The sequence below is a fragment of the Sceloporus occidentalis genome, unplaced genomic scaffold, assembly GCF_023333645.1.
Source record: "Sceloporus occidentalis isolate IW3139 unplaced genomic scaffold, rSceOcc1.0.p SCAF_6, whole genome shotgun sequence".
In the NCBI taxonomy this organism is placed as follows: domain Eukaryota; kingdom Metazoa; phylum Chordata; class Lepidosauria; order Squamata; family Phrynosomatidae; genus Sceloporus; species Sceloporus occidentalis.
In genome coordinates, this window is record NW_028316986.1 from 81,735,001 (window position 1) to 81,747,624 (window position 12,624).

At 38.3% G+C, this 12,624-nt stretch overlaps 1 protein-coding gene across 3 annotated transcripts in view; it reads right to left on the bottom strand.

Moving 5' to 3' along the window:
• Positions 1-768: 768 nt before the first annotated feature.
• PLEKHG1 (pleckstrin homology and RhoGEF domain containing G1) overlaps positions 769-12,624 on the bottom strand; it is a 166,930-nt gene continuing 155,074 nt past the window's right edge. For all 3 annotated transcript variants that reach the window (XM_089530196.1, XM_089530197.1, XM_089530198.1), the window contains exons 15-19: positions 12,315-12,337; positions 11,067-11,252; positions 9,306-9,422; positions 6,007-7,660; positions 769-5,105 (exon numbers count right to left, since the gene is read on the bottom strand). In XM_089530196.1, coding sequence (XP_089386322.1) covers positions 4,039-5,105; positions 6,007-7,660; positions 9,306-9,422; positions 11,067-11,252; positions 12,315-12,337 — 3,047 coding nt within the window. In that variant the 3' untranslated portion in view covers positions 769-4,038. The remainder of the gene's footprint in view (positions 5,106-6,006; positions 7,661-9,305; positions 9,423-11,066; positions 11,253-12,314; positions 12,338-12,624) is intronic.

Here is a 12,624-nt window from a genome sequence, read left to right on the forward strand (position 1 = left end):
CTAGATTTTCCATTTTTTTAAATAAAGGACACCATTTTGCTATGTCATTATATTTAATGGGACTTGAGCATCCACGGATTTTGTTATCCACGGGGGATCTTGGAAACAAACCCCAGTGTGCAACAAGGGTCCACTGTATTTTTCTTGCTCTGGATATTATACTCCTGTTGATGCAGCCTAGCATTGCATTGGTTTTTGGGCTGTTACAGCACTGTTGCCTTATATTTAGCTTGTGGCATATTAAGATTCCTGGATCTTTTTCACATACTGTTATCATGCCAGGTGTTGCCCATATTCATCCATTTCATTTTTCCTGCTTAAATGTATTAACCATAAATTTACCTGTTACTTTTGGCCCAGTTGTCCAATCTGTTTGGACAATTCTGAATCCTGATTCTGACTTCTAGGATATTAGCTAATTTGATAAGCATGTCCTTTATTCCACCATCCATATCACTTACAAAGGTGTTAACACGAGACTCAGACAGATCTCTACCATTAATTCAGATGGGTAAATCTGGATCCAAGCCCACTGTTTTTTTCTTTTAATCTATACCCTACGTTGTTAATATGTTCAGTAAGCCAGAGCCAAACCTTTGAACTAATCCAGTAGTGTGAAAAAAATATGCACCATACAGTAGTGAATCTCTATGGTGTTACAAAATAAAAAGTGCTTCATTAAAAGAGATGCCTGTTTGCAAATTATTAGCTGCAAAAAAATTAATATTTATTCCTAAGCAGCATTTACTTACATTTCTTCAGGTCTGGCATGCTTTAAACTCTGCTTTTAAGCATAACAAAATGAGAAAAGCTTTACTTAAGAAGTCTTCTACATGTACATACATTTTTACATATTCCTTACAAAGTGATGAAAAACTGCAACATGGAGATTCTGTCTCTTACTAATAGAATAAAATGCTTGCAAATGATATGCAGAAATTAGGAAACACACAGTGTGAATCAATCCTGAATAAATGACGTCAGTCTGAACCCTGTACAGTACTGTAGTGCAAGTACTACTAACAAAGACAGAAGTAATACATTAAAATCAGAATGTTTTACAAGCAGTATTTGATGGTTCAGATATACCTTTTTTTCTAATGTTGTCTATATAAAATTACTAATGGTTAAAGTATAAATCTTCAAAAGAAAAGGGAGAGAGACAATAAAAACAAGTAATAAGATAACAGTACTATGCATACCATTTGCAGTGCACACTGTAACATTCCCTCTACTGCAGCCTTATTCTTTGACCCGCTAGATTACCGCACTACACACTTATAGCTCTGCTATTCCACTTTAATTGCTCTGGCTGCCTCCTGTTGCATTCTGGGATTTGCAGTCTAGCAAGGGTCATTTAGAATTTTCAGCCAGAGAGCTCTTAGGCTTCACTAAACTACAAGCCTCTGAATGCAACAGGAGGCAGACAGGGAAGTAAAAGTGGAATAGCAGCACTATAAGAGGGTAGTGCAGTAATGTGGCCAGTTGTTCTGATGTTAACCACTTTTTCCGCATTATTATTCTTTAGGTGCTGCCCACTGTAATGAATGCAGTAATATGCTAAGGGACACTCAAATGGTAAAAGATGTCAGTTTGTTCTGTCAGTTATAGTCTATAGAAGTACCCAAACCTGCAATTTATGTATAAAGAGACAGTTAATCTGGATTCTATTTAATTCACATGGGGGAGGGGCTTTTTAAGTAATAAAAAATAAAATTATTCCTTTGATAAGGCTGTGCAACAGGTAACTTTAACCCAGAACAGAGAGTACAGTAATAGCCAATATTGATAAAACAACTTTAGTGTCTTCTGCATGGGATCTCCAACTGTTTATCAAGTGCATATAAACATTAAGACCAAGCCTTTGCTATTTGGCTACAAATTTAATAAGATCTAGATTTGATTCATTTTGCTTTTACTTGGATGCAGTTTTCTTTGTAACTGGTTGTTGCTTTTTGTTTGTTTGTTTTTTGGTGGAGGGGCAGATGGTAACAGAAGATGCTAGGAACAGAGAACAAGAATGAGCTAGATGCAAGGTTCGTTTTTCTTAATATCTAGTTTGCCCATCAACAGTTGAAAACTGCTTTCCCTTTCATTTTGTAGAAACAACTTCCTGGGCTTAATCATTTGTGGAGTTCAATTTCTTCTTTCCTATCAAGGTTAAATGTATCCCAAACATATGTTTGATTTGATATGTTTTCCTTACATTGCTACGTGTTAATACTGTAATATTATTCCACTGGTCTCCACTGATTACAACTCACTATTTTTTTTATCAGAGTAACAAAATTTTTGCTACCAGTACAAAGAAACCTAAGTGTCCCTACTGTTAATGCACTCAGATTGATAGTATTTACATTACTGTACAAATTTTATTAAATAGAAGTTTATATTTGCTCATTTCATACACACTTAACGATATTCCTTATCTGTTTTATTAGACACAGGCTGAATTGTAGTCAGCCCCTCTAGTGTAACCAGATGTACAGAAAAAATGTGGAGTTCATGGCATAACAGAAAGAAATGAAACAAATGCTTATGTACTATGCAGAGTAATTCAGCAGCCATAAATCCTTCAGTATTCATTTCAGTAAAATTGAATATACCCTTCTCAGTGGGAAGATTATATTAAAAACCATTCATAAAAACAACTGCTGACGTGTTACAAGGGCTGTGCTTTGAGTTTCAGTGCAGTGTACTAAAAGCGGAAACAATTTTTAAGGGCGAATCCCTCTGCTTGTTAACAACCATTTCACTTTCTTCTTATACATCACCATGAACATCCTTCATCTGAAAACTGGCTATACAGTCTTGGGTTAGATAGACTATTGTTTCAAGTAATCCGAGGCAAAACTATGTGATAGAGATTACACAGCAGAAAACTGGCAGAAGTCCGACCCCATTACTATTGAGCTATTTGAGACTTGCTGTGCAGCTGACTGCAATCACTAGTTCTCTGAAACCCATGAATACCAAATACATGAAGCTATTAAGATAACAGAAGCCAGCTCTGTCCCTTAGATATGATGCATACTTGAGACACACCCTAGACAACACTGGCACCGTTTTGAAGGGTGTCTGTGGAAGGGAATGTATACATATATAGGGTTCCCTCTCCAGAGATAGATAAGCCTCATCGATCATGCCAGCTGTACGAGTGGACAATATTTACAATAGCAATTATGGAACAACGTGACCCCCCCCCCCCCCCCACATACACACCTTCTGGGTCATCCCTTTCCACATTCAGTACCCAAGAGTATTGAATAAAAAGGGTTACTGACTACACATATTCATGTGATAAAACAGGAGATGTAAGAACTCAGAAGCAAACACATGGAATGTATTTAACATACTGAAATAAAAGTTAACCTAAACAACCCTAAAATGGCCAGAAACATTTCAAAACTCTAGGTTTAGATTATCAGTATCTGTTGGTCATTTCCCAGACAGGACATATCAACTATTCTTACAAATTTAAATCAAGTAAAAAAAAAGTGCATTAAAAAGATTTTCCTGGTTGATCCCATAATTTTCATTTTGGTTGGTATCACACACATGTTGTACTTTTCAAAACTATTTGGAAACATCAGGTGCAAAATCATGAGAAGACAGTCTTAGCCTCAGTGGAGCCAAATGGCTTCACGCCAGTAAGATTCATTGCAGACAGTGTTTTACACCTTGGCTTTTAAAATATAAGTATAGTTTTTAAGAAAGTAAATCTAGGAGTATTTTATGCAACTGCTATGGATTATTCACTCAACATTTTGCAGCATGTGTCATCCTATTTCAAAAATATTCAAAATTCTGGCCTGTCGACTGTGACAAATATGGACATAAAGGAAAGCCAGACATCTGTTTGCAGGACAAAGCCATTCAGTTACCTGACAGTGCATAACCAGGTCACTTTTAACTTTTTCTGCAGATGGTAGTTTAAAACAACAACATACATTACAATATATTTTACAAGTACTGGCTTTCATCTTTGTCAGCATTAAGGCAAAACAATCAGGCATTTAAAATATATATATATACATATCAAGCAAAGCTACTTGAACTAAGACACTGAAATTTTTCCCTTAAAGACTGAACAATGTTTTGCTGATTTGGAGATGGCACTCTCCATAGATAGTCATTTAATTTATCTGAATCACCACATGTGTTCAAGAAAGAGTCTGATGGCTTATTGAGAGGTTCAGATGTATTTTTACCACTTTGGGTTTCTGAAGAAAAATATGGATTTATCTTTGGATCTGAAAGTCTTGTTTGGTTCTGGAACATCTCCAAATCAGATCCCTCATCTTCAGATTTGATTTCAACATAGTCATCATCATCCCCTTCCCCATCATCAGTGTCTTTGAAATTAGAAAAATAGTTCTGTGTGGCTATTTGTGCATTTGAGAGCAAGTTTCTATTCACCCTTAGAACTTTTTGGGAGTCTTGCAGAATCATTTCTGAAAAATTCTCGGGAGTCTGTTTTGCCCCATCACATGAGGAAAGGCCCACAGTGGCACCTGATGCTGATTCTTGCCGGTGATCAGAAAAAGAGTTCCTGTTTGAATGCAGGTCCTTCTTTTCCATCTCAGGTGGATAATTTATAGAGTCTCCAGACTTAGTGAACACAATTGAAGATGATGACTGTGACCTGCTGTACATCTGTGACTTGGTGCTGTTTTCTCTCCTCCCCAAAGAGTTATAAATATGACTGTGGTGCAAGTTGTCTTTGTTAGGCTGACTTATAATGGCACTCCATCTTTGTGCAGGAACATGAGGGTGAAGAGGAGTCTGAAGGGAAGGCACTGAACAGGCTGTTGGAAAATTCCTTGTGCTCTGTTTTGGGGAGCTCGTCTCTGAAGGGGAGTTTTTGGACTTCAGGCAAGGAACCTCAAGCCAAGGAGAAAAATCAGAGAGTTCTCCATTACTGTAAGTGGAATGCAGTAACCAGTCTTCTGCTCTTAAGTGTTCAGCAGCTAACTGAGATGTTGGCACTGGTGAAGAATACCTAATGGTTGATGGTTCCTGAGAACTGATTTTTTGTGTTTTAGGTGAAGTCTCACGGAAAACAATTTGATCATAGAGTTGGGAATACTCAGCAATTCTGGCACCTGAGAGAAAAAGAAAAGGGATTTTAAAAAATGCATTGTATGTAATAAAGACACCATAACCTAAACTTACAGGCCATTAAAGTGTGCCTTCAGATACAATCCTATTAATATTTACTCAGAAGTGAGAACAACTTAATAGGCCCTACTGCCAAAAATACACATAGAGTTGCAGTCTTACCACTAGCTTCTGCTATGGCCACCACTTTCTACAATGGTTTCGTGTTTTTACTATGTTTCTCTATTAGAGCCCTATTACATTTAATTTTCATTAAAATTGTGTGGAGCCTGAGAGAACAGGGCCATGAATGCTACCCTATTCTTGTAACTGCTTCTTAATCATTGAGCATTCCTATATCATGAGGAAAACTTGTCTGTCGTCTTTTATTTCATCCCTGAACAAGTGTCTCTATGTCTTAGGAGGCCTATAGAAATCAAAAGGCTCTCCATCATGTTCACTGGCATACATAGAATATTAGGCATTTGCCAATCCCTAAACTACCTCCATGATTCTAAAAACTTGCAAAACTAAGGGTAAGAGGATGTTATGAGGTTAAGGTTGCCTCCACTAAGTAGAAACCTTTCATTTCAATTCCATTTTTCCAAAGTCAAATTTCCAGAGCTGCATGCAGAATGTCAGGCAAAAATCAAATATGGCACTTGATAAGACATACTTTTATTTTGATTAAATATGAGCAAAATAACGACTCCTGACTTGTGGCCTTCCAAAATGTGCTGTATTAATCAAATGGGGGGAGGAGGTATAAATATGTAATCAGAGTATAAACTGATGCTCAAATGTACTGTAGATATCGAGTTACATCTTCACCACTTTAAATTGGATAGGACTTAGTATTCAATATGCTTATTTATATAAAAGAAAACAAAAACATTGTGAGCATACCAATGGCAGGACCACCTTGTTTCTTCTCTTCCAAAATGGCTGCTAGGTCTTTATGTTTTGATTTCTGCTGCCGGGTCAGAAATTGCTCTTGCTCTGGGCTTTTTACTTTCAAAAGCTGATTTGCCTTCTTAATTTTTTGGCTGTACTGTCTTGCCATCATGAAGACCCGGTTCTTCGTCTTATCTACAGCATCCATTTCATTGTCAACATTCTCTACATTTGCACCACATAAAATGCTATTAGCAGTTTCGTAAAGGCTGTTTACAAATGCTATTTCAGAGAGTGAAGATCTGTTCAGACTTATCCGTGAGTTTGCTTTGCATGATGCTGCCTCTTCAGACCTAAGATTGGCATCACTTAACCTGGCTACCTTGCTGGGCAAGGTTTTGGGGAAAACAGGTGTTTCTGCCAGTGAATATTCCTCATTTTTATTTAATTCACAAGTAGTTCCAGTGAATGTGTTATTGTCACGGTCATCTTTGCAGACAGGAAAAGCTGCAAGGACATGATCTCGTGTCTTTTCTTCATTCTTCTTAATGTAATTCTCCAGGTCATTCCAGATTTCATCTACTTCTTCTGATAATTTATCTGCAACAGACTTGTGAGAGTGAGAATCAGAATTTGAGGAGCTATCCAGCAAGCTCAAGTAGTCATGATCTAAAGGAACATAATGATATGGATTTTCATCTTCACTGAACTGGAGGCTTTCTTCAGAAACAAATTTTTGGAGGTGGTCACAGCATGCAAAGTCTGTTTCTAGACCAAGAAAGCCTCGCTTTTTGGAGCACTTCAAACGATTACACTTGAAATCCAGCAGAGATGGCTCTGGGAGGACTATGGTATCATAGACATTCTCTTCGCTGATCCTTAATTCATGAGAACTCACAGGAGGGGTGCTCCTCCTGGGAATTGTTTCATTTATCTTAGAAGGGATGGAGGTCTTGTTTTGAGATATGTGTCTTTTCATGCAAGTAATGTCTTGGTCTTGTGTCTCATAAAGTGAGTCTTTAGCTGACCCTTGTGGAGAACGATCAGACTCTTCCCTTCGAGCCAGCCCCATTAGTTTCAAATCTTCAAAGCTTATATTGTCATAGATGTGATCTATGTCATCAATAGTCAGCTCTTCTGAAGATTCTGGGTACACCTGCAGATTATCCATGTCACTCCTAGAACTTTTCATTTCATGCCAAGAAGCATTTTGACCAAGGTCACTTTTTCTATATCTCGAGCTAAATGGAGAAGTTTTACTTTCACCAGCACTGCTAGCTCGTCTCACAATCCTGTGAGAAGTAGAGCTGGAACTGTCACTTTGGTGGCCTAGTCCTACATGCCAGCTGCAAGGGCGGCCTGAAGAGATCCTTTCTTCACATGAAATGGAAGCTAAATTTGATGTAGACTCAGATGGCACAAACATCTGATAATCATCTTCATCCTCCACATTCTCTTGCAGAGGGTGTCTGCTTGGAAACAAGGCCTGACGAATCTGGTGGTCTGTCCATATGTTTCTCACTGCAGATGTTCTCCCAAAGATATTTGCCATGAGTGAGCTGGTTTGCGGCATCAACTGTTGAGATGATTGGTCATTTCCACTACAGGAGAATGAAAGCTTTGATTTCACCTGGGAAGATGCTTCACCTGCAGGCTCCTGGGAGTTCTATGAGGTTTTGAAATACAATGTATCATTATTCTGTGATCTAACCAACATGTAAATTCATCACCAACATTACTAACAACAAATTCAGTTCCCAAAATAGCATTATGTACCTAAAATGATATTATCCATGCATAAGACAGAGGTATCAATAGGCTCAATGTGACCCAGGATTTGCAGAAGACATGGGGATGAATGGGGAAGAGAACAAAACAGAACAGCCAAATTATGGGACAGGACTAGTAAACCGGGTGCGAAAGAGTTCACTCCACACTGTAAAGTTTTGTTACAGGTTATCCTTATAAATGTAGAGAACCAGCATTATGTAGTGGTTTGAGCATTGGACTATGACTCTGGAGACCAGGATTCAATTCCCATTTGATCATGAAACCCACTGGGTGACTTTGGACAAGTCACACTGTCTCAGCCTCAGGGGAAGGCAATGGCAAACCTCCTCTGAACAAATCTTGCTTAGAAAACCCCGTTACAGGTTTGCCTAAGTCAGAAAAGACTTGAAGGCATACTACAACAACAAATGCTTATATGTTCTGAAAGTGATCTCATTTCTCTCAGTGCTTGGCTTTTATGAAACCAAAACAGCAACATCTGTGCACAAAAGGGAAGTGAAAGCAGACTGGGGGCGGGGGGGGGGGTGGTTGCAAAACGACCAAAAAAATTTTTACACGGGAACAGCCAATAAGGACAAAGCCCATAAAAAACCAGAATATCACCCGACTGAAGTGGGAGAGAACATGGGGTGGTGACTTAATAAAGTATTGAGGAAGAGGGTGTAGCTCAACAAGACTACTGAAAACAGCAATATTTTGTTGCTTGTGTCTATCTAATGTGCTCAGACACAGAGTTTGGGAATTACTAATTTAAGAATAGTTTAATTGTTTATTTGTTTATTTATTCAATTGTACAAGTGGGTGTCTTCTTCTATATCAACCTACTAAGGCTAATTGCCTTTTTCAAAATACAGTTTTCTGAGGTGAGGCTTCACTCTACAAGGAAGAGGTCTCTTTGATCACCACAGAAACTTACACACCTCCCACTTTCATCCTAAATGGCAAGATTTTATAGTTGATCCTTTCCCACATTGGTAAGTTATACTGATCCTTTTCCACATTTGTAAAATTGTAGGAAATAGCTGAGCTGCAACTGTGTTATCCAACTGTGTATACAGCATCACACAGACCAGAGGTGGGCTAAGTGCTCACCTGGGGGCACATGTGGCCCCAAGGCTGTTTCTGCAACTTCAAGCCCTCCAGATTTCCCAGACTGCCCTTTTATTTGGCCCAAAATGGGAGGGGGTTCTCTTTCTTGGAAGCCTGCAGTAGCAACCCACCTCTTAAATTAGTTGCAAACTCTACTTCAAGCTTTAAAAATTCCCGTTTTTCAAAACCAAGAAAAGTTTTGTAAACTGCATTTTTAAAAACTGTGCACTGTGCATCCCCTGCCTTTCCCAGAGACATGTCAAGTTGCCCACCTCTGGTCTAGACAATGTTTTGCTTCCGTTTTGCTTAGGTTTTGTTGTACTAAAACCTATCATCATTTTCTTCTTTGGCTTTTATTTCATGTGTCAGTGCATGCAGTTTTAACATCATAAATCAGTTCTTCATAATGACTATATATTTTTTGTAATTACCTGACTTTCACATTTGCTGAGATTAACACTTCTTCGTTTCTCAAAATTTTCAGCAATTTGACTGTTCAGTCTTTTGCGGCCTCCTTTTTGTTTCTGTTGTGATTGTTGTTGTATGCACTAGAGGAAAGAGAAATGGTTAGATGATGATGCACAGACCTTTCAAAAGAAAAGATCTCAGGCAAAGTCAAGCTTGAAAAATATCAAGATCCAACAAGAAGATACTGCATTATGATTTACAGTGGAAAGCACTCTTTTGTGAAGTCTTCTAAGCTGATGGGGACCAATAAAAGGCACAGAAAGCAGGATTTGCTTAGTGCAAGATAAATTGCTGGCTATATGAAGAGGACTCTGAAGGGCATGGTTTTCTAATAGGGTTGCCAGGTATTAGCCTGGTCCTTCTGCATTCCACAAGGTGAGGGGAAGAAACTTGGGACAGGAATACTGATTTCATAAGTGTGTCTGTATATTTTTTAATGTTTTGGAAGGCTTGGTGCTTTTTCATTTGCATAGCATACTCTATAAAACTCTGCTTAATGCTTAACATATCATGCTTAATGGCATCACTAGTGCTTGCTTCCTTATGTCATAACATGAGGTTTTCACTATATCTCAGGTTTTGGTGCTGAAATCTCAGGACAAGATCAAGATAATCCTGACCTTGCAAGGAATGATGGGGGTTCTGGAAGGCATTAGTCTTTCCTTAAGTCTCAAAAAGGACAGTATTCTTATTTTTATTTGTAATATCCCTTACATGTTTTCTAAGTTGGGTGTCTTTCTGGGGAGAAAGAAGAATGGATTACAGTGAAGATTTTCATATCTGGTTCCAATGCTGCTAAAACATCCCCCAAACGTCTCTAAAAGGGGAAGGAAATGCTTGTGTTTGAAAGCCAGGCACACTTCCTGAATCGCCATGGAAATGTGGCTCCCTCTAGCATCCATGAATCATCTCATGGGGAGCAGATTTCCTATGAACACAAACTTTGAGTTTAGAGGGATTCCGCTCCTCAGGAATGATGCAGGAACGCTAAGAGGGAGCCACGTTTCCATGGTGATTCAGGAAGTGTGCTTGGCTTTCAGACACAGGTGCTTCCTTCCCCTTTTAGGGACGTTTGGGGGACGTTTTAGCAGTGATGGAGCCAGGTATGAAAATCTTTAGTGATTTCCCAAAGTAACTCAGGTTTTTAAAACATGTTGATATTTTTTTTAAAAAAATACTGATTATACACGAATATATATAATGGGCACCACACAAGATTTTTTGGTAGGGGAACAGGGAAGGGAAGATAGCAATCCTTCTCTATCACTCTCCCCATTTTTTTCTTTATTTTTCCATTCTTTCTCTTTTTTCCCCTCCCATTTGTGTTCTCACCCTTTCTTCTCCCTATGCTCCCACTCTTTGGCCTCTGCACATTGTCACCACAGTGGGTATATCCTCCTTTGTCAGGGAGTCACAGGAACTTTTTTCAAAGGACTTCTACTCTTTTGCTGGAAAACCAGCAGTCCCAAGCTTGGGAGGTTTTGGTTTAGAGAAGAGGACAGAGGACCCAAATGATAGAAGACTCCATTGTTTGCCTTCAAGTAACTCAATTTAGGTACTTAACTTTAGAAATAAACATTTAGAAAAGAGTGTGGTTAAACTGAAAATAATGATCATCCCTGATAATGGTCTGAGTCATTGGAAGCTAGGATAAAACACATAATTTACATAGGTAAATCTGACACACCCACACTATATACCCAGATATAAATGTATGAGTATACCTGTTCAGTTTCTTCCTCATCATCAGCATCTGTCTGATCTGTAGTAACTGTGAGTGCATTATCCTCCTGATCGCTACTGTAGGCCACATCATTGGAATCCAGTGCTTTGTGTTTCAGTGAAACTTTTTTCCTGGGACTAAGGAGAGCTTCAGCTTGACATAGCAGAGCTCCTTCTATGCTGATTCGCTTAGAAGGGAAATATAAATATGCTACATTCAATGCATTGGCATATTTAGAACACGTGGTCTCATTTTCAGGCAAAGGTGGGACAAGAGGGCCACATGTAGCCTATAGGGCCCCATTTTGTGGTCCCTAAAACTTCACCAAACCTCCAGAGCCCCCAATTTTTTTAAAAAAAAATAATGGGTGACATTTCCCCCCATGTCAAAAAGGCTCAGAACTACTGAGAAATGTGGCAATTCTACTCCCACAACAACACAAGATACCCATGTAGCAAAAACAAACAAAAAAACCCAACACATTAAAAAAATGAGCCAAAACCAAAAGAAGTAAGGTGATATTATTTCTAGTTGTGTCAGATATGCTGAAGCAAACTGCCTAGGGGGACACAGGAGATAAAATTATATACCCCCTTGCCTCCTACCCAGTTTTAATCCAGATTAGCCATTTTCAGGCATCTTTTACATGTACATGAGGTAACAGTTTAACAGAAAGATGCAAATAAATAAAACTTACAACACTGATCATGTCTTCTCCTACACATTGTTTCATAAATCTTGAGCCCAGATGTCTCACAAATCCAATCTGAAAAATCTCCCTCCCCATCCCCCTATGCCATTGGCTCAATCAAACTAATTCAAGCATGTATTCAGTTGTTCTAATCAGAGTATTTTTCATGAAATTACAGACTTCAAAATGTGTGGCTGAATATCAGGCTGCTGAATTCATAGCATCGCAAGATATAACAAAGCTGAGAGGTAGGATGAGATGAACAGCAGAATGATTTAGCTTAGAATGTATGTGGGTGTGTTAGTTCTGGTTTACATTTTTTGCCTTAGCCATCAAAATATTTTATGACATCTCTTTTAGTATTTCTGTATGTATTCCACAACAGGAAGAAAAAAGGCAAGATCATGAAAGCCACTAGGTGGTGGTCACAGACAGGAATTGTTAATGGAAAAACTAAGTAAGTTCTAAAATTGTTAGTACTATTCAGTATTTCAAATTTATTTTTAAAGCACTGCCAATCAATTGGCAGAATGTATGAGAAAGAATGATATAGTTTACCTTTTGTATGTCTGGATCCATTTCTGAAATTGAGAGGGGGGAAACAAATACTCTTAAGTATCATTTAGTTCAAATATGATACTCTGCAAATAGGCTGACACTGTGAATAAAAGCTTCATGATGTCTGAAATTTAGGCTTAACTTTCAAGGGCTGCTTCTGTTAAAATTAAATTTTAATATGTGCCATTTGACATGGATATTTCAATGGATAATGAAATGACAACTACTAAATGATCATTAAAGTATAAGGCTGTAGTGTATGTGGGGTGGGAGAGTCTCTGTGGAAAATATGCCTCAGATTTTCACTGAA